Genomic DNA, 22,351 nt, shown 5'->3' on the forward strand with positions numbered 1-22,351 from the left:
CAGGAGAGTCTTGGCCTGCCGAATGACGTGGTGGTTGAGGAAGACGCACACTTCATGTTAAGTGGAGGAGACTCCCTTCAGGCCCTGCGTCTCTGCGATGAGATCACTGTTGCCATGGGGACGACCTCTGCGGGCCTGCTGGAGGTCATATTAGATGGCTCTTTCTCAGATGTGCTTGGCCACATCGTGACAGAAACACACGACGCAATCCAACCATCGAAGAAGAGAATTCGAGATTATTCAGACTCTGTAGTTTCATCTAAAAGACTACAAAAGAAAATGGCCGCAGTGAATGCTACGGAAAGCACAATGGCTTCTGTAGTTCCCTCAGTGAGAAGGACTGTGGGATTTGTTGTTGTGAGACGAGCTGGTGAGGTTATCGATTGGGGTTGTTTTCAGAAAATGCACGAGGGAAACTTTTCAGATGCACTAGAGACACATTCGTCACACATTTCTGCTGTTAAAAAGGTCACTGAGCGCCTTGTACCTCATGGCGTTACTGTCACTGAGAGCCCAGGTGAGGCTTCAGACGTCCTGCCGCTGGGCCTGCGAGTCCTCTGGAGCTCAGACACAGGCCGGTGTGTGGATGCCTCTCCAGCGCTGCTGGTGGGCCCTGAGAGGACCACAGTGTTCATTGGCTCTCACTCACACAGACTGCAGGCCCTTGACCTGTTCAACGGAGAGGTCATTTGGGAGCGTATCCTTGGAGATCGGTTGGAGTCTTCTGCTGCCATCTCAAAATGCGGAAGCCTTGTAGCAGTAGGTTTGTACTTCATCTGAATTAAAAGAACTAACACGGTTGTATCTACTTTATCTTGAATATGGAATTGAGCTTAGAGATTTCAGCTAAATCAGTTTGTTTGTCATCCACATTTGTAATCCGTGTTGAACCCTTTCTCACAGGCTGCTATGACAGACGGGTGTATTTCCTGGATGTTTCCTGTGGGGATACAGTGTGGACATTTGAGACAGGGGATGTGGTGAAAAGTTCCCCTACTGTAGACCCTAAAACTGGGCTGATTTTTGCAGGGTCCCATGATGGCTATATTTATGCATTAGACCCACTGGTAATATACAGGAGAAATACTTCTCAGTTTTATCTATCTATCTATCTATCTATCTATCTATCTATCTATCTATCTATCTATCTATCTATCTATCTATCTATCTATCTATCTATCTATCTATCTATCTATCTGTCTGTCTGTCTGTCTGTCTGTCTGTCTGTCTGTCTGTCCGTCCGTCCGTCCGTCCGTCCGTCCGTCCGTCCGTCCGTCCGTCCGTCCGTCCGTCCGTCCGTCCGTCCGTCTGTCTGTCTAACTATCTGTCTGTCTATCTATCTATCTATCTGTCTGTCTGTCTATTTATAAATCTGTCTGTTTATCTGTCTATCTATGTATCTATCTGTCTGTCTATGTATGCATCTATCTATCTATCTGTCTGTCTGTCTATCTATGTATCTATCTATCTGTCTGTCTATCTGTCTATCTATCTGTCTGTCTATTTATGTCTGTCTATCTATCTATCATCTATCTGTCTGTCTGTCTATCTGTATATCTATGTATCTATCTGTCTGTCTGTCTATCTATGTATGTATCTGTCTGTCTATCTATCTATGTATCTATCTGTCTATCTATCTATCATCTATCTGTCTGTCTGTCTATTTATGTCTGTCTATCTGTCTGTCTATCTGTATATCTATGTATCTATCTGTCTATCTATCTATCATCTATCTATCTATCTGTCTATCTATGTATCTATCTGTCTGTCTATGTATGTATGTATCTATCTGTCTGTCTGTCTGTCTGTCTATCTGTCTGTCTGTCTATCTATGTATGTATGTATCTGTCTATCTATCTATTTAGATATCTATCTATCTATCTAGATATATATCTGTCTGTCTATGTATTCTCTCCAGTCCTTCCTGACCAATCTATCTATCTATCTATCTATCTATCTATCTATCTATCTATCTATCTATCTATCTATCTATCTATCTATCTATCTATCTATCTATCTATCTATCTATCTATCTATCTATCTATCTATCTATCTATCTGTCTGTCTGTCTGTCTGTCTGTCTGTCTGTATGTATGTATGTATGTATGTATGTATGTATGTATGTATGTATGTATCTGTCTGTCTGTCTATTTATCTATCTGATAGCTATACTTTTTTGTAAATATGATCTTGCAGAATCTGTATGTCCCCTTGATTTTTCACACACTTGTCTCTATTTCTCCCAGGCTAAGTCTTGTATATGGCAGTACTACTGTGGCGGCGGTGCAGTGTTTTCATCCCCTTGTGTCCACTCGTCTCCGAGACAGTTATACTGTAGTACTCTGGGTGGGAATCTCCACTGCCTTAATCCAGTAAGTAAATGTTCCTTATTCACCAGAGTACATGCCCAAACTAATACAAAAGATCTTGGGAATGGGAGTATATAGAGGTCAGTGTTTGAAAGCTAACATTTGTCTTGTCTCCATTTATCGTCTGTCCAGGACAGTGGAAAAGCCTTGTGGACGTATGCCAGCACTGTCCCGTTTTTCTCCTCTCCTCACTGCTCTGATTCCTCTGTCTTCATTGGTTCAGTAAATGGCCATATTATTGGAATAAGCCATTCTGGAGATACGGTGAGAGGAAAATTGAAAAGTTGCCCTAATAGAGGATACATAGAATATAATGTATGTGACTATAATCACTCTTAACTCAATCAATCTTTTTAAGGTCATTACCACTAGAGCAATGAACACTTGAACACTACACAACAACAATTTTTACTCTACAGATTTCATCCAGTAGACATTAAAGGCACAAGTCAGGTCTCTCTCATTAGCATTAGCACGTCCTGCTTCATACCAGCGTAACGCTAATAAAACTTTAATACATTCACTCATTCATGAACACGATTTCTGCCAGAGTCCGTCAGATTCCTTTCCATCGGCTGTGGAGGTGAAGAGTCAAGACTACAACTCCCATGATTCCACACTCACTCACAGCATCATCAATCTACACCTTTGTTTTGAATAAGCGACCTCTAGTGGCCAAACTTACATACTGTGCCTTTAATTATAGTGTAGAGAAGATTATGAGAATGTCTATTTGTTAAGTTTGATTTTGTGCCATTATTTTGCAGTTATGGGACTTCTCCACTAAAGGACCAATCTTCTCATCCCCATGCATTTCTTCCTTGACATTTTTGACCAATCAGAAAATTCCTACAACACCCAGCAGGAGCTCATCACCCAATCACACCGTCACATGTGGGTCACATGACGGTCATGTATACTGTTTAAATGGCAATGATGGATCATTATTGTGGCAGTTCCAGACCACAGGCAAGGTGTTCTCTACTCCGTTTGTGTTTGACGGCGCTCCGTGGGGTTTGAGAACACTAGCGGCCGTTTGCTCCACTGATGGAAAGGTGTGGGTTTTAGATGGAGAAACCGGCACATTGGAGGCAAACTTGTCTTTGCCAGGCGAGCTTTTCTCCTCTCCTGTCGTTTGGGGGCATAACTTGGTTGTTGGATGTCGTAATGATTATGTGTATTGTCTAGAACTGACCAAAAACTGATTAATCAGAATATAAATCCCAAATATAGCTGCAAGCAGCAGTACCGGGGCCAAGCGCAACAGAAGCAAACAAGGAAGCTAGCAGCAGACCAACTGAAAAAATGAGTGAAGACAATTTTAAGCAAAAATGTTAAAACCCCACATTAAAACATTGAGTTGTATAGAGCCAATGTCATATTTTGTTTAATTATAGCACCACCAAGAGGCACAATCCCACCATTTTTTTTTGTGTGTCCTCGGAGTGAGCCCATACATGTGTGTGTCAATTTTGGTGAAAATATCTAATTTCTTTTTGGAGTTATAGACATTTATATGAAAAAACACAAAAAAAATGACTGACACCTGACTTTGACTGGATTTTACTACCCCTTACTATCAATATTTTGGCATTAGCGTACAGCTATCGACCTATGTTTTCGAACTTCTGATGCTGATTTAATCTCGATCGGACTAGCGGTTTCGAAGATATCAGCTAATGTTTTTTAAGTGCTAAATTACAACGTTTCACAAACCATACGCCAAAACCTGGCAAGTCTGGTATCGTTGGACTCGGCAAGGATTCAGGAGGCAAAAAAAGTTACTCCCATGAAATTTAAGTCAACCACACCCAAAGTTATAAATAAAATTCTCCATTTGGTGGCGCTGTTTCAAAACTTCTCAGGCTCCTTCAGGGCATCGTGCTGATGACCCATACCGAGTTTCGTAACAATGAGTTCATAAAATACAGCATTTTAGCACATAATTCAAAATGGCCGATATGGTAAAATTGGACATCGACTCGGCATGCCGTCCTGAATCTAACGAGACCACTTTTATGATTTTTTTAAAAAAAAAAGCAATTTTTCGTATCTCTGGACCAGTAGATGGCGCTGCGCCGAAACGCTGCATGTTGCATGTACCAAGTTTGGTTTGAATACGATAAAGCGTTGCAGAGATATAGCCTAAAGTGTATTTTCGCAACCGCTACGTAAAATTTGTTTGCGCGTTTATCGAAAACGATGTGACGAATCAACTTGAATTCAGATAATCTGCTTAAATTTTTGTGAAAATTGTAGCAATGGCCTAGGAGGAGTTCGCAAAAGTAGGTTTTCCAGTTAATTAAAAATGGCGGGAAAATATTAATGACGGAAAATTATGTCATTGGGTGCAATCGAATTGGTTTGAGCCAAGGAATCAGAGGAAAAAATACTTTTGTTTCTAGCCCTTACTGTTCAAAAGTTATTAACATAAACATTTGCACCTTCGGTGCTTGGCCCCTAATAACAACTCCCAATGATATGGATATAATCAGTATGTATTGTGTACATATATATCCTGCAAAATACATAAATGTTTGTTTTGGTGCAAAAACAGGAATTCTAGTCGGCCGAGTTCAAACAGCTTCCTTTAATTTTTTCTACATATTTCATAACATTTGCGTCACTTTTTCTTGAGTGGGTTTTTCTGAAGTGAACGAAAAAAGTGCAATATCAACAAACGTTTTGTTTCATATCACATACAACACTGTTTGCGCTATGCTATTGCACACGACCAATGTAAAAACAAAGTGACGCAACTGCGGTTCAGGAGATACAGTCCGTTTCATTTCACCTCTATACATACATACATACCTACATACATTACATACATACAACGTTACATTAGATAGTGGAGTCAGTGGCTCTGCTGAGAGATCAAGGCTTCCATTTAATAGCTTCCTTCATTTTGCTTTTTATCCAGAGCAACTTACAGTCCCCCGTGGAGCGATCCGGGGTTAACGTTAGCTGCCTTCTTCAAGGACGTAGAGGGGGCGTCAGTTCATAGTCTGTTCGTTCACTCGCTGGAAGTGGTCCCTTTTTTTCCAAGGGACATTTTCATTGGCTAGACCTCCTTAATCCCCCCCTGGGGCTTTGCATTTGAAACACTGATCTCCCATCACTTAGTCGTGTCGCAGGTTTTGCTAATTAGCTGTAAAAGTGATGCTAGCACACGCAAGGATAGCATTGTTTATGATACAGCAAGCAGGCAGCTCTACGGAAACAGACGGGTATGGACACTGCAAGAAGTCGATTTTTCATCGACTGACAGCACGGCTCAAGTGCATATATACTATATTGTCATGGAGGCTTGAAGGAAAAATTCAGTGTTAGTTAATTACACGAGTAAACAGTGCTGACGTGTCATTATCGTGATGATTTTTAGCAATAGTTAAAATGACAGTACTCACAGTTGTCACGGACACAGTGAAGATCTTTTTACTTTGCCAAGATATCAAATATAATAAGTTAAGAAATTAAAAAAAGTGACCGCGTCTGTCCATTTTTAGTGTGTGTCCCCACCACCAAGTGACAAAACCGTTTCTCTGCTTTACATGCTTGTGGGAGGGAGGAGTGAAACTTGTGAAGGTTATTATTAGCCCTTGAATTGCTTCCCAGAATTGTCACCAAAGCAATAGCGTACCGCCTTGTCTTATTTGAAATGTTACATTTGTACTGAATGTGAACCACTCGTATTGTTTTAGTAATATCTAGTATCGACAGTTTGACATGCATTGTGTATATACACCACTGGCGCACTTCAGAGATACGAAGGGCTGCAACTTCTCAATGAAGATTCTAGGGCTTGTTTGATTGGCTGCAACACAAAATTAAATAAATACGTGATGTGTTATTGCAATAATCCTGTGTGTTGAAAACCAGACGTCATTGCTTCTCTCATCAACTGATCGAATCTGTAGCCAGTCTGAATGTTAGTACGATATTTTGTTACTTTTTCTTTTATACTTAAAACCAATTATTCGGAATTGCTTGAAAGGAAATGATGGCGTTTTTGTTCAGAGCCAGAGGTGAGCTGGAGTGCAGTGATGGCTAACTGATGTGGATGAAGGAGATAAGACTTGTTTGCTTTTTCACCGGGTCAGTAGTAACCGATCACTTGATGATCTGTGGGCAGTCGCTCCAGGCTTTGGCCTTACGCTTGGCTAGGGCAAGCCAGGCTGGCTCGGTGGAAACCTGGGTAGTGTCACCAGGAGGGAAGCGCTTGGTCACATCCTTTGTTGCTGGCGGAGATGGTGTGGAGTCTGTTATTTCAACTTTTAAAAAGAAAGAACAAAATATGGTTCAGCTGGGATTTCCCAATTGTAGCCTTGCTTTCATTGTTTTTAAGTGGACAACAATTTTAGAGATTGCTCTTTTCTGCATTTTTGTGGTTAGATGTCTCGGTTTTAAAGTGCCCCTATTATGCTGTTTTAAAGGCTCCTACAACAGGTTTACATGCATCAAAGTTCAAAAACACTTTCATTTTCTCATAATATTCATTGCACATCACCACAGTGTTCAATGATTCTCAAACGACTCAACGGATGAATCAGTTTCTCTAAATCCCTCCTTTCTGTGAGATACTCTGCTCTGATTGGCCAGACGGCCCAGTTAATCTGTTGTGATTGGTCTACCGCGTGTTTCAGAAGCTAAACGCCCATCACCATAACTGAACTTCAGCTCTAGAGGCTTCCTAAAGCTCAGTGATTGTTCACACTGAGAGAACAGTAACGGTGACGTCGATTTTACCTCATCAATCCGAGTGCGAGTCCAATGATGAAACATTGAAGAACTAGTTATTCAACCCCAACCTCCATCACAAGACGACTTGAGCAGGAGTTTCTCAGTGATACGCTACTCATTTTGAGGTTCATTATGGGATGTTGCAGCTGTAATTCCTCACCATCAGCATTAACAAGTGTGTGTCCATCAACAAACCCATGTGTGTGTTTCTCATGTATTGGTGCACATGCGGGAACTGTATCAATAACAGCTCATACGTGAGCACTGACGTCAATGACTGATGAAACATAAGCCCACAGCTAATGAGCAGAAGTATTTCAGTATGGTTATGTTATGTGTCTGCAAATATGGGATCCTCCTAAATTAATGTTACTCCCCTTTACCCATTGATTGACCACCTTAGGGGTCATAACAGACAGTAATAACGCGAGTTAACGTACACAATATAAAACACAATACTATGTATTTTGAACACCCGGTAGAAAATATATACATCAGTAATTACATAGGCAGGCATTATGCAAATGTATCTTCTAGTGACGTAGAACCGTCACACAGTGGGATTCGACATACAAATGACTCATATAAGGAGTCGTATACCTTTATTCTTTTGGGAGACAATAGCTTTATTTATCGTGCACTCTCAACTTTACAACTTTGCAGAATGTTTACATTCACAAACAGCGATATTACACACTGCATGAGAGGAAATATTCAAAAGACCATAATAGGGGCACTTTAAAAGCATCACACCATGAATGGGAACCATGTTTAAATCCCACTCCCATGCTAGGGGTATGTATGTAATAAATAAATAATCAAAAACCTACATACCAACTGAGCGTCAGGCCCAAAGTTACCAAAAATAAGCCCAGTCTAAAGCTTCTGACGGGAAATATAATCAAATACGTTGGTTTTGTTTTGGGGTTTTTTACCTGTGACTGAGCTGGGTAAGGTATTGGCTTTCTTCAAGTTGTCGCGTCGTTCAAAGCGGGCCAGAAGTGAGTCTGGTCTTTTATTCTCATCTGCTGTTTGAGGTTTGGGTGGGCTGGAACTTCCATGACCTTTATCCTCTGTGGGACTGACCATCCCAGCCTTTCAGAGACAGATAACACCAATTGCTATTAATACAGAGAGGTTTATTTAGTATAACGTTATACCGTGCCCAAACCAGGTGCAATGCTGCAAGTTTACAAACAAGCATAAGATTGTACTGTTATTTACAGTTGTACTGTGGTCACTTTTTGCTATGTTATAGCCTTACATGACACTAAAAATTGAGCTCAGGTGCATCCTGTTTCCACTGATCATCCTTGAGATGTTTCTACAACTTGATTGGAGTCCACCTGTGGTAAACTCAGTTGATTGGACATGATTTGGAAAGGCACACGCCTGTCTATATAAGGTCCCACAGTTAACAGTGAATGTCAGAGCACAAACCAAGCCATGAAGTCCAAGGAATTGTCTGTAGACCTCCGAGACAGGATTGTATCGAGGCACAGATATGGGGAAGGGTACAGAAACATTTCTGCAGCAATGAAGGTCCCAATGAGCACAGTGGCCTCCATCATCCATTAATGGAAGAACGGCCACTGGCCGCCTTGGCCATACTGAGCGATTGGGGGAGAAGGGCCTTAGTCAAGGAGGTGACCAAGAACCCGATAGTCACTCTGACAGAGCTCCAGCGTTTCTCCATGGAGAGAGGAGGACCTTCCAGAAGAACAACCATCTCTGCAGCTCTCCACCAATCAGGCCTGTATAGTAGAGTGGCCAGACGGAAGCCACTCCTCAGTAAAAGGCACATGACAGCCCACCTGGAGTTTGTCAAAAGGCACCTGAAGGATTCTCAGACCATGACAGGGCTCCAGAGTGCGACTAAATGGTCGCATTTTGCGACTAAAATTTGAGAGTGTGCGACTGAATTTTACATCCAGTCGCACATGTGCGACCAGTAAATTTGCCTGCTGTCGGTACTGGAGAAATTAAGAAAATACACTTACTATTTATAACTGATAGACGTTATGTCTGGCAAATTCAATCTTTGCCAGCCGTTTATATATATGAGATAATATTAAACCATTTGTCCGTGATGCATTTTTGCCATTCACAATCCAGAAGAGAGAAAGCGAGCAAACTCACGTGGAGCTCGAGCGAACACAACACCACAGTCGGCTTTAATGAGTGAGGATGGCCAAGACAACTACACAGAAGTTTAGTCTGCTTAAACTTTAGGGATGTGCTGTGATATTAATCTAATTTTATTTTCGATTTTGGCTTCCAAGAATTATAAAAAGATCGTATGAGGTAAAACTATTCCTATAGCCGTGTCCTGTTGAGCGCGACTTGCTTCCCTTCACAGCCTTGCGCTGTCATTTCTCCTTAAACCTAAACTAAACGTCAGATTCAGTGATTGTTGTAAACTGCAGTCTCTACTGTTGCTAAACTGCGGGATGTGTTTGATAATAAAGAGCTATTAAATGCACAATAATCCGCGCAAGAGACGCTGTTTCCAACTTCAAGGCGGCTTATGTGTGTGTGCTGCGAAATGGACCGACTTGCACTTATTTTAGGCTTCGTGTGCGCGTCTAAACCATCAAATAAACAACAAATAGCCGGAGTCAAAATGACCGGATTGGAGAGTAGTTATTTTAACAGTTTATATCTTAAATGGTCGTAAATAGTTTGGAGAAATAGGAGAATATGATATTATTAGTTCTACATTCGATCGGTCTTAAAGGGGCAGCGTCTAATAAACCTGCTGACGATTGAGCCATTAATTCGAATCGAACAAAAGGCAAATAGAAAATAGCATTAATCTATCAATTTATACAGTGAAAACTATGCAGTGTTATTTTACATTTCATTACTTTATTAGATTTATTTGTAAGTTTGTTCTTTACTGTAATATTAATGTTAGCAGATCTTCCGAATGCCTGCACACTGGTCCATTTACTAATAGATATTTTATATTTTTGTTCAAACTTTGCAGTTTCTTTTGCTATAGATATTTTACTTTTCAGATTATAAAGCCATGTTAATTATGTTCTTAATTATGTTTTTTTTATTTTTATAAAAAAATAAAATAAAGTATAATAAAAAGAACTGGTAAGAATACTGTTAAAGTACCGGATCGATAAGCAGTATCGGTAAGAGTAGTAATACCATTAAAACCTTAACGATACAGATCCCTATTAGTAATACAGTGGAAATTAGTAGATTTGGTTATGTTGATTTACGGTGTGCGCACCTAAAATTTCTGGTTGTGCCCCTAAAATTTTCAGTTGGGGGCCACTGTGCTCCTAGTGAAAAAAGTTAGTCTGGAGCCCTGCATGAGAAACAAAATTCTCTGTTCAGATTAACTCTTTGGCCTGAATGGCAAGCACCGATGCACCACTCATCACCTAGCCAATACCATCCCTACAGTGAAGCATGGTAGTGGCAGCATCATGCTGTGGGGATGTTTTTCAGCCGCAGGAACTGGGAGACTAGTCAGGATTGAGGGAAAGATGAATGCAGCAATGTACAGAGACATCCTTGATAAAAACCTGCTCTGGACCTCAGACTGGAGCAAAGGTTCATCTTCCAACAGGACAACGACCCTAAGCACACAGCCAAGATAACAAAGGAGTGGCTAAAGGACAACTCTGTGAATGTCCTTGAGTGGCCCAGCCAGAGCCCAGACTTGAACCCGATTGAATATCTCTGTAGAGATCTGAAAATGGCTGTGCACCGATGCTCCCCATCCACCCTGATGGAGAGAAAATGCCCCAAAACATGTGTTAGCATTATACTCAAAAAGACCTGAGGCTGTAATTGGTGCCAAGGGTGCTTCAAAAAGTATTAAGCAAAAGCTGTGAATACTTATGTAAAAAATATTTCAAACAAACTTCTTTCACGTTGTCATTATGTTTGTAGAAATTTGAGGAAACTAATGAATTTAATCCATTTTGGAATAAGGCTGTAACATAAAATGTGGAAAAAGTGAAGCGCTGTGAATACTTTCCGGATGCATTGTACCTATATGCAGCAGGATTCTGGACCAATAAGATTTCCAAATGGACAGTGCTACCCAGCAACAATATCACAAAAATATAAAGCAAGTGATTAACAAAATGTCACTTGTCGTGGCTGGTTTATGTGAAAGAGGTAGCTTTTCTTGATAGTTGCATTATTACGTTGCATCTGGTTAAGACACTGTTATTATAACAACTTTACGTACAGTACCAGTGGGGTAGCTAGTTTTGATAATGTATGGCTATATTTCTAGTGTATACATACGCTGTCTTTGTCCCTAGCTTGTTTCTCAGCCAGCTTAGCCTCTCTCTGGCTCCTCCTATCCTCTCGGTTTTGTTGCTGTTCCCTGAAGCCTTTCTGTTTTTGCAGTGCCAGAGTGATCCAAAGTGGTCCTGTCTCTTTCTCCTGTGTCCGTGAGCTGTCCAGAGAGTGCCTGGCCTGCAGAGAGGGTTTTTCTGTGAAGGAGAAAAAATGTAGGTGTCAAATTATTAGAAGGAGTCTTCTACTAATCTGTTTACAAGGGTAGTAGTTCCTAAAGGAAATGCCAATTGACATAAGGTAGGACAAGGATATGGTTAAAGTGTCAGGTAAGTTTATGTTTCAGCTGGCTGTATGGTTAAATAGATGCCAAAAAAAAGCCCATTCATCTGAATTCAGTTGGCAGAGTCCAAATGTTTAACTGGAAAGGGCATGTTAAGCGATTCAGATTGAATTAATTGTAAAAGTTTAAGAAATATCAATACTGTGCTGCTTTGGTGAAGGTGAAGATCAACAGTTATGGATCTACAGTGCTTTGAGTATTTCCAACCTTTTTTAATGAGTTCTGTCCTGCGATCTGTTTTCTCTCTCCATGGGATGCTAATGGATGGAAAAAACGACTTCTTTTCTTTAAACTCCTCCTCTCCTTGTCCGTTTTTCTGGGGTGGTACAGATGCGGCAACTTCTTTGCTCTGCTCAGTAGTGATCTGTTCTTTTTCCCCTGTCCTTTGTGAAATCATGTCTCCTGAAGTCCTTCTGCCAGGTTTCGGTAGAGGAGAGGGTGGAGGTGTGGCACCTTCAGATGGTTTAGGGGAAGTAGCTGGTTTTTGGTAAAGTGGGGGTTTGGGGGTAAAGTTGTCGCCTTCAGTATGTGCCAAAGGGAGAGTGCTTCTGCTAAACTTGCTTCGAGATTCTTTACTGGGTGCTACAGTGCTTCGAAATCCAACAATTTCTTGTTGCGGAGAAACAGGGCTAGACTTTTCCAAGCGTGTAGAAGTGTCAGAGTCTTGGTCAATGGAGGTGAGGGGCACGGGGACGCCTTCAAAACTGTCTCCTGCACTGTACCTTTTCTTCCTCTTCTCCGCTGATTGTTCATTGTGAAAGCGAAGAGAGTAGTTGGTTCTTCTCAACTTAATTCCAAAAGGCGAGGGCCGCTCCTCACCACCCTGATCCTTCTGATTGCCTTCATCCTTTGTGTCTGAATCTCCCGATTCTGCCTGACTTGGGGAGCTAGTCTCGGATCTCTGTGACTTGGGAGATCCATGTGGTGGACTGGGAACAAGAAAAGAAGGGAGGTCTTTGGCAAACATGCATTCTTCAGCACTATCTGCGATGCGAACAACCTTGTTTCCCCTGCTCTGGATCTTTGTACCTAAAGACGGCAACTCTGCTTTCTGGACAGAGGGAGTTTCCGTAGATGGCGATTCTACTTCCTGACCAAAGATCTCAGAGTTCCTGTTGGAATCAGGAAATTTCTTCCTGGCTGGTGTGATGGAAAACTTAGCACTCGCTGACATGGTTTTCCTGAGGTGGGTGTGAGAAAATGGCACTGTATTTAGATCCTCACTTATCGGCCTGCGACTCTGATCTGGGTATTCTGGATATTTTCCCTCTTCAGCACCTTTAAAGATTTTGGATCGGATACTTGCCCATTCTGCCAGGACAGCAGCGTTGGATTGGTCTGTAGATAAGGAAGACTCGAACAAGAATTTGGTTTTCCCAGACGACTTTAGATCTGGAGATGTCTTGATCTTGGTTGGAGGAGTACCCATGGCTTTTTTGCCCTCCGAAAGGCCAAGAAGGGACTTGCAGGCTGTGTCCTTGATCTGATCGAGATTTACAGCAGTTCCACAAAGTTGGGCTCCTGTCACAAGAATTGCAGTATGTGGGACGTAAAGAGATGAAGACCGAGTTGGTGAATCTGGTGAAGAAGGCTTTGCTCCCTCCCTGGTTTCGGCTGTTGTTTCGCCCTGTTGGCCAGTTGCTGGAGTAACAGGAGTGAGGTTGACCTTCTGGAAGAGTATCTGCTTCTCGCCTGAGGAGACCTTGAAAGTAAAGGGTCTCTGTCTCTCCTCCATCTCTCTCCATCTCAGTTCCTCTGCTTTTCTTTTCCATTCTGGGTCAGAAGCTCCAGCTTCTTGCTGTTGCCTCTTTTTTCCCTCCTCTTCCTCTAGTCTTTTCCTCTCAGCCTCCTCATGGAGGCGTTCCTCTTCCTCTCTCTGCCGTTTCTCCTCTAACTCTTGATTCCGACGTTGTTCCTCCTCCTCTTTTCTCCTTCTCTCCTCCTGCTCCCTTTTTCTTTCCTCTTCCAAACGGAGACGCTCCACCTCAAGTTCCTGCTGCCTTCTCTCCTCTTCTGCTCTTCTTCTTTCATCTTCCTCTTTCCTCATTCTTTCCTCTTCCTCTTGCCTCAGTCTTTCCTCTTCCTCTTGCCTCTTTCGCTCTTCTTCCTGTCTTAATCTCCACTCTTCCTCTTCTCTCCTCTCTTTGTCTTCCCTTTTTTTCCTCTCCTCTTCCTCTCGCTGCTTCCTTTCCTCTTCCTCTTTTTGCAGCCTTTCCTCTTCCTGTCTGCGCAGCTTTTCTTCTTCTAGCCTCTGCTCCTCGATTCTCCTTTGCTGTTCCTCCATCTTTCTTACTTCCTCTTGTTCTCTCCTCTGAAGCTCAAGGCGTTCTAGCTCCTCCTCGTGAAATTGTCGCCTCACCGATTTCTCGGTGGGTTCATAATCTCCTTTGCTCCTATGCATAATGTTATAGTCCTCTCTTGACAAATCAAACACTTCATCATCTTTTTGTGTTTCAGATTCCTCTTGCATTTCAGAGAGATCCTCTTCGTGAAACTCCTGAAATATATTCAAAGTTGCAGAATTAATGTTATTTTTTATAAGCGATAGTTCAGCCAAAAATTAAAATGTTGGCATGATTTACTCATCCTCATGTCATTCCAAAGCTGTATGACTTTCTTTCTTCTACAGACCACAAAACAAGATATTTGAAAAATGTCTGTTTCATTTGTTTTTGCTCATACAGTCAAAGTCAAAGTTGTTTTGGACCCCACTGACTTGATTTGTATGCACAAATACACCCCGTAAACCCTAACGCTCAAAAGAATTAATTGGTTTGAGTAGAGCCAACTCAAATAAAAAAAATTAGTTCAATCAAATTAACTTTTACGAGTATTTAAAACTTTCTTTTGAGTTCACAAAACTGACACATTTTGAGTAATCTAAAAAGTTTCATTGTTTTGAGTTTTAGAACGTTTATTTTAATTAAGACAAACTTAAATTTATCTTAAACTGGGCTGGGATTTCTATTTCCCAGCATGCTTTGCCAAGACATTCAAAAGGGAGCGTAAATGCTAAAATTAAGTGTTATATAATGTTTTTTGTGCACGATTAGTGTTTAGTGCGTGGGAGATTTAGTAGTGTTTGATGTTTTGTTATGCTAGTTTGCATGCATAAATGTAGTTTAGAAGAGTTTCTGTTATGTTAGGTTTTTGGGGGGTTTCCATCATGGTGATGAGTGGAGCATGAGCTTAGTTTGAGAACCGATATATATGTTAAATGTTTTATATTGCTGTACTCATTCAGCAAGTGCTATGCTATGCTAATTAGCTAGTTAAAGCAAGCCAAGTTTCCACTACTAAAATATTTAAATATTTAAGTTAAATGTATGAATTAGCTAGCTCAAATATTTCAAGTTAAGAGCAATTAAAATGTATGAGTACAAAATGAAAATCTGCAAGTTCTGCTTACTTAAACTTAAAACTGTTTACCTCGAAAAAAATTGAGTTTTGCCAACTTATTCGGGTTTACAGTGCAGGTAAAACATTCTTGAAAATATAATTTGTTTCACAGAAGAAAGAAAGTCATATGTTTGAACAACATGAGGGTGAGTAAATGATGCTTTTCATTTTTGGGTAAACTCACTTATACTATCCCATTTACATCAAATCTATCCTAATAGACGCTGTTCACATTTTGAAGAACACCTTTCCCTTTACCTGTGTAAACCTTCTGTGTTTGCGTGATACCCTCTGGTTCTTCGGTTTGACAGACAGTTTGTGTTTGGCAGCAGTATTGTCCAAGCGTGGGACAGACTGAGGGACAGCATCTAGATTGATGGACTCAATTGTGCCAGGGGGAGGTGGGCGCTTAGAGCGTGGGGATTTGACTGGAGTTCTGTGCTGGACCTTGTCATGGCTGACAGCCTAATTGTAAAGCAAAAAAAACGAACAATCTGAGTTTGTGACTATGGTAGAGAAGGGTTCTGAAGCATGGTATATGTCTATGGAATCAACTGCTGCTTTTCCACCGTCGAGCCAAGCCGTTCTTGCTTAAACTGCGAGAGTTATAAATAGCGACCGCGTTATGGAGGATGATCAGATAGTTCTTTTCATTTTATTAACTTATGTCAACTTTGTTTGGCCAACTGGTAGCCAGGTAACAGACAATCCAGCAAGTAAGAGCCATCATTTCACCGTCTTGATTAACTATAGACCTGATATAGTCTGGATATAAGTATCCCACTTCTAGCCAAAATAACCTAGAATTTGGTTACATTTCGTTTTTGCCAAAATAACTTGCGAGATGTGTGATATTCCATCATGTAAGAAAAGTCAACAGTGATTACAAGGTGTTTGGTTTCTTTTCTTTGACATGTTCATGTTTTAGATGACTAGTCTATCCTTGGGCTATGGTTAGACGTCTATTCAATTTTCACTGACAGCCCAAATTTTGCCTTGTTTTAGCCTAAACGTCGGTTTGGACGGCTATTAGACGTCTTTTAAACGCTGAATTGCTTGCTGGGAAGAGACCAATTCTGAGTGGCAATGTCACACACATTATACCAGCACGGTTCAGCATTGGTTAGCCAACTGTGCTGAAAAATTCCAGGATGAGAGCGGATTGTAATAGTGCCTTGCCGAACCAAGCACAAGTGGAAATGTAACTGGAACGGTTCCTTACCATTCTCAGAACCGTTCGGCCCGGCAGTGGAGAAGCGGCTAATGTATTGATAGTCAGATGGTATTACAATTTTCTGCAACTTAACTAGAGCATGGCATTAGCAACAGTAAGGTTACTGATCAAATGAATACCTTGAATGAGTGTTGTCAAAAGTACCGACTTCAGTACCTAGTCGACATTTTAAAAATGTGACAAAACCAGCATTTCTCTGTAGCATTTTGAGCGCTGTTGAACGGATTCTTTAACAGCTCTGATTGGCCGTTGTGTTCACATGCTCAACATATATGCCTGTGATTGGCTACAATGATCCACGCTTCAGAAACATGTTGTAAATAAACACCTTTGACACCTTCACAGAGTGTTTGACGCAGGCGTTTATCAGCGGATCCCTAATATGCTGATAAACGGATCCGCTGATAGACGCCTGCCTTCAAACGCTCCTGTGTGTAAGTGTGTAATCTGTGTAACAAGCGGTGTAAACTTATGAACAGGATGAAGATGTCCACATTTTTCTTATTTTGTTTAAATATAATTTTTTCTCATTTAGTACTGCCCTTCAGAAGCAACAGAAGATAATTACATGTTTCCCGGAAGACAAATTAAGTAAAATTTTACCTTGATCTTCAAATTCCATAAGTTTTCACTCCCAGCTCTTAATGCGTCGTGTTTCCTTCTAGAGCATCAGTGAATGTTTCAACCTTTTTTAATAGTTGTGTTTGAGTCCCTCAAATGTCCTCAGTGTGAAATGATACAGTCACTGCTGGAAAGGGTTCAAATATGCAAAAGATGCTGGAAAACTGAAGAATTTGAGGATTTTTCTGAAGATTATTGGTCAGTTTAACTGCTCAAGACAAACAAGGGACTCATGAACAACCATCACAAAACAAACACACAGCCGTGGATCATCCAGGGAATGACACACACACACAAACAAACACACAGCCGTGGATCATCCAGGGAACAACACACACACATACAGCCGTGGATCATCGGGGAACAACACACAGTATTAAGAATCAAGGGTTCATAAACTTTTGAACGGAGTCATTTCTATTTTTTTTGTCTTGTGGACTATATGTAAACATCTTTTATTTAAAATATCTTATTCAGGACAGTACTAAATAAAAAATAACATGCATGTTGTATGATCCCTCTTGTATTGTTAAAATTATGAACATTTTCACAGATCCTGCAAGAGGTTCACAAATTGTATGTTGAGCACGTGAACACAACGGCCAATCAGAGGTGATTTAAAAATCCGTTCAAAAGCGGTCAAAATGCTAGAGGGAAACGCTGGTATCGTCACATTTTTAAGATTTCATTACCGAAGTCTGTACTTTTGACAACACTACCTTGAATGCACTGTTAATAATAGTGCCTGCCAAGTGCATTAATATTCATTCTTTCTTAGAACATCTCTTTAACTGCTTTTTAGCATATCAATTGTGACTGACATAGCAGTACTATGTTACTATATGTAATTAGTGGATAATAATTTGGAGATGAACTTACGCTTTCCTTGGCTTCAGTCTCCTGTGGTTCAGTCTCCACCTGAGCAAGAACCCTCAGTGGACTTTGTGGTACCTCTTCCTCATCTGAGCTTCCTTCATCTCCCTCACTCTTTCTAAGTGATGGCGGTCTCTGACCAAATTTGATATTATGTCCAATTTGCTTCTGTCAACAAACGCACAGAGAGTAAAAGAATGGACAAAACAGATGGTTTAGCCTTAAAGTTACTAGCTTTTAGTCCTAAAGTTACAAGCATTTCTTGATCTTAACCTTGAAAAATGTCTAAGAAAATGTGTCAATCTGGTGTAATGTTAATGTCAAAATTTATGTCCACTTAAGTCTGGTGCATAGCTTGATTTGTGTGCATATGGACATTTTTAATGATACTAATTGTGTACAGAGTTTCACCTGAATGTTCTTGACTTTGTCTGAAACGTTCTCCTGGGACATTGTCTGTCCTGGATGTGTCTTCTCCGACTCCTCTGGGATGAATACACTCTCGTGTGAAAAGGCTCGGGACCCTAGAGTGTTTAACTCCCTGTGAACACAGATATAAACCCATTTTTTAAATACAGCACATCTGATGGCATCTCAAATAAAGTAGACAGTTTTGCATAGATTATGCATGGCAGACTCAGATAAAGTCGTTACCTTAGATACTGATCGTTCTCTTGGTTAACTGTGGCCACCCCATTGCAGACATCATCAGTGGAATGGCTAGGTTTAAGCTCAGATCCCTCGAACCCACGTTCTGCTTCCCTCCTTTTCTTCTTCCCAAATAGACGCCGAAATGGCTGGAATTTGCCCTGCCGTCGCCGCTCTGGTAACAAAAGTGGGGGCAAAGTATGGTGACAAATAGTCAATGAGCAGTAAACGGCTAGTGCTAGTGCTGTCTAAATAAGCTGTACAGTAGTATATGTACAGTATGTGAGCATTTTTAACTAATGCTAATGAAATGGAGGACCAGAACAGATTAGACGCTATGGAATCAGGATATATCATGTGAAAGTCTTTGTCCTGGGACAGCAATGTATAATTATGGTGATCAGATGTTCCATTTAAACACAATTTTGAGAAGAAAAAGGCTTTACTTAAAACTCCTTGGGAGTATTTACTGACGGAAAAGTCCCTCCAAGATGCATTTAAGAGTAAATGCATCTACATTCTGTATGTAAACATTACTCTGGCGAATGTTTTTGCATCAGCGTGAGCCCCGCAATCCACATGTGACTAGCAATCATGGATATGACACGTGGATGTAGCAACTGCAAACCTTTTTACCTAAATAGATGACTCAAATAATGCTTTAGACCACAAGAAAACTACAGATTTTCAGGAGTGGAATTACAGGGGTAATTTTTGTAAGGCACTATTCTTTTTAAAGCTGCTTGGATGGATATGTGTTGTGAAAAGGGCTATACAAATAATTAAACACTCAACTGGATTGTAGCTTCTATTTAATGTTAAACAAACTGCTTTTTATCCGTTACTTGATAATTAAATCTGAGCTTCATTACCAATAATCACTACAAACAATTCCTGTGTACAAAAAACGTCTTTATAGAATAATTGACAGAATAATTCGCAACCTACCAATTAAAGTGGAAATCTGCAGGTGTGGAGTGTGACTCTGACTGACTGAATCACACGGTTCCCATGTAACGACATTAAACCCATGATAAGACGAAGGACCTTTGATTTGTATGGAGTGCCCTGGAGACGCAGCACTTCCTGAGATTAGAAAGTTATTAGGAATCATAAAGGCTAGGGAGATAAGACTAGCCCAGAAAGCGCTGTTTATGAATAAAATTACATATAACACATATCAAATTGAATATTAGATATATACACTACTGCTTTTTTTCATTAAGTGCTCACCAAGGCAGGATTTATTTGATCAAAAATACAGCAAAAACTGTAATATTGTGAAATATTATTACAATTTTAAACTTTAAATTAGGGCTGTCAAATGATTAATCCAAAATAAAAGTTTGTGCTTACATAATATAAGTGTGTGTACTGCGTATAATTATTATGTATATTTGAATACACACACCTACATGTATATATTTAAGAAATATTTGCATGTATATATATATTTATATATAAATATAACACATTTTTCATAAATATATACATGCATGTGTGTGTATTTACATAATAATTATACACAATGACCTGGACCACAAAACCAGTCATAAGTCTCACGGGTATATTTGTGGCAATAGCCAACAATACATTAGCCTGGTCTTACCAGACTCTCATATATTTCATTTGTACAGAGAGTCTGGCCGCTCTCCATTGACAAGCGTTAACTTCCTTAAAGGCAGGAACTCTGTTGAAGTTTAAAACTACTGGATCTGCCCTGAGCCACTCTGGATCTGCCATAACCAATCGCTAACGTTTGGTCGTGACGTATGTCATCAACGTCATCGTTCTCAGCCACTCCCTCTGTTCGCTGATTGGACCGCTTAAAATTTGACCGGAGAGAACCAGAGAATATACTGCAATCCCAGACGAAGTACTGAAGGAAAATCAAAATTGAGCAGAAGTATGTAGGAGGGCGGAGCCAGTCCAACAATACATTGGATGGGTCAAAATTATCAATTTTTCTTTTATGCCTAAAATCATTAGGATATTAAGTGAAGATCATGTTGCATGAAGATATTTTGTAAATTTCCTACCATAAATATATCAAAAATCTATTATTAGTAGTAATATGCTTTGCTAAGGACTTCATTTGGACAACTTTAAAGTCGATTTTCTCAATATTTAGATTTTTTTGCACCCTCAGATTCCAGATTTTAAGATTTTTAGACGATGTATAAATCTTAATTTTTAAAAAAGTTACCCTTATGACTGGTTTTGTGGTACAGGGTCACATATATTAGGTAAACACAAACAGTTATTTTGGATTAATCATTTGACAGCACTAAGTTAAATACATTTTAAAATGTGATCAAAGCTGAATTTTCAGCATCATTACTCAGTGTCACCGGATCCTTCAGAAATCATTCTAATATGCCGATCTGCTGCTCAAGACACATTTTTTATTATCAATATTGAAAACTATTTTTGAAGAAAACGTTTTTTCAGAAGTCTTTGACAAATAAAGTTCAAAAGAACAGCATTTATCTGAATTAAAAAAGAATAAATGAACAATCTGACACCAATTTTGAATGATATAGTTTCTCTTTTTTATAATTTTATAATCAGCTACCTTCAATTTAAAAAAAAAATCCTGTTGTGTATGAGTCTATTACAGCCTGCAGGTCCCTTCTTGGTCCTTCTCAAGGTATAAAATCCATAAGCAGGCAAAACGTCTCCAGACCATATTTTCTGTTTCTAAGTTTGTGTTTGAGTGCATTTGTAAGGCTCATGAGTGTGTGAGTGTATCTCTGTGTTGTAGGAGCTCCAAGTGAAATGGCCACTCTACACCACAGAGTGGATAAATTCAGCTGGAGATCAGCGTGGATCTGTTACAGGCTAAAAGTGGAAAGTAGTGTGGAGTTACACGGTAAGCGTGTGGCTGCTCAAAACACAATGGCGCAATAACAAAGAAAGTATAAGACGTTTGGTATACCTGCCACTTCTGTTCCTGAAGTTATTATCATTCCTGCTTTACGAACGGGTATGATTGTATGATTTCTCATATTTTTGTCTCATCATTTCCCCCTCAAAGCCTCGTCCAAGTCACAATCTGTTCCCAGCTGCTACTACTCAATTTCTCTGGCCCACAATGCAGTGCTGCAGGCGTCCTCAATCGCTGAGGCGTATGATGTGAGTGGACACCACTCAGCCAGAAACAGCCCTCGATGCGTCTCCTCCACACTACAACCACTACACTACTCCTATGAGTGTCCGCCGTACTGCTAAATAAACTCACTCAGACCTGACTGTTCCTCTCACTTCTTCACAAAAGCTCAAACACACGTCCGTCCCACTTAACAACACTCAACCTTGCTATTCGCACTCTTGTTGTACAATATGTCTCACTAGTGCAGCAAAGCCAATAACCCGTTTTTTTTTTTATTTTGTCCCACAGCAAGTACCGCACACATTTATCAGAAATGACATAATTGGCACTGTTCCTTTTGTTAGCTGTGCATTTGTTTGCCTTACAGTGGTAGATATCCGTAAAAAGCTCAAACTAAAGCATGCCACACGTCAGCCGTGCTGAGAAAGAATGAAGTAGTTAAACGTGGTTATAAAGTTTTGAGGGCACAAGGTTCACACGGAAAGGTGTGTAAACCCTGGACAGCAGCAATAACACGTGATTATGTCATATTGAAGGGACTTATAATTCACACAGAAATGAAAATTATTTACTCATGCTCATGCCGTTCCAAAAAAGGAGAAACTATGCGATTACAATGAATGAGGACTGGAGCGCTCAAGGACACAAAAGCACTGTGAAAGTGGTTCATGTGACTTTAAGGGGAAAATGTAGGCATCCAGCTGCATGGATAGCTCCAGTCTCCCCAATCATTGTAA

The 22,351-nt window shown here is 40.3% G+C and overlaps 2 protein-coding genes across 2 annotated transcripts in view; one reads left to right on the forward strand and one right to left on the reverse strand.

Moving 5' to 3' along the window:
* The window catches only part of aasdh (aminoadipate-semialdehyde dehydrogenase), a 19,268-nt gene extending 13,733 nt beyond the window's left edge, over positions 1 to 5,535 (forward strand). Inside the window, exons 10-14 of the mRNA XM_079830616.1 lie at positions 4 to 763; positions 904 to 1,067; positions 2,247 to 2,372; positions 2,502 to 2,633; positions 3,137 to 5,535. Of these exons, the coding sequence (XP_079686742.1) occupies positions 4 to 763; positions 904 to 1,067; positions 2,247 to 2,372; positions 2,502 to 2,633; positions 3,137 to 3,574 (1,620 nt within the window). The 3' untranslated portion in view covers positions 3,575 to 5,535. The remainder of the gene's footprint in view (positions 1 to 3; positions 764 to 903; positions 1,068 to 2,246; positions 2,373 to 2,501; positions 2,634 to 3,136) is intronic.
* cracd (capping protein inhibiting regulator of actin dynamics) overlaps positions 4,947 to 22,351 on the reverse strand; it is a 53,766-nt gene continuing 36,361 nt past the window's right edge. Inside the window, exons 2-9 of the mRNA XM_079830617.1 lie at positions 18,509 to 18,677; positions 18,266 to 18,395; positions 17,861 to 18,022; positions 15,385 to 15,591; positions 11,935 to 14,224; positions 11,391 to 11,581; positions 8,048 to 8,207; positions 4,947 to 6,643 (exon numbers count right to left, since the gene is read on the reverse strand). Of these exons, the coding sequence (XP_079686743.1) occupies positions 6,483 to 6,643; positions 8,048 to 8,207; positions 11,391 to 11,581; positions 11,935 to 14,224; positions 15,385 to 15,591; positions 17,861 to 18,022; positions 18,266 to 18,307 (3,213 nt within the window). The 5' untranslated portion in view covers positions 18,308 to 18,395; positions 18,509 to 18,677 and the 3' untranslated portion in view covers positions 4,947 to 6,482. The remainder of the gene's footprint in view (positions 6,644 to 8,047; positions 8,208 to 11,390; positions 11,582 to 11,934; positions 14,225 to 15,384; positions 15,592 to 17,860; positions 18,023 to 18,265; positions 18,396 to 18,508; positions 18,678 to 22,351) is intronic.

This window comes from Gobio gobio (genome assembly GCF_949357685.1).
Source record: "Gobio gobio genome assembly, chromosome: 12".
NCBI classification, from domain to species: Eukaryota; Metazoa; Chordata; class Actinopteri; order Cypriniformes; family Gobionidae; genus Gobio; species Gobio gobio.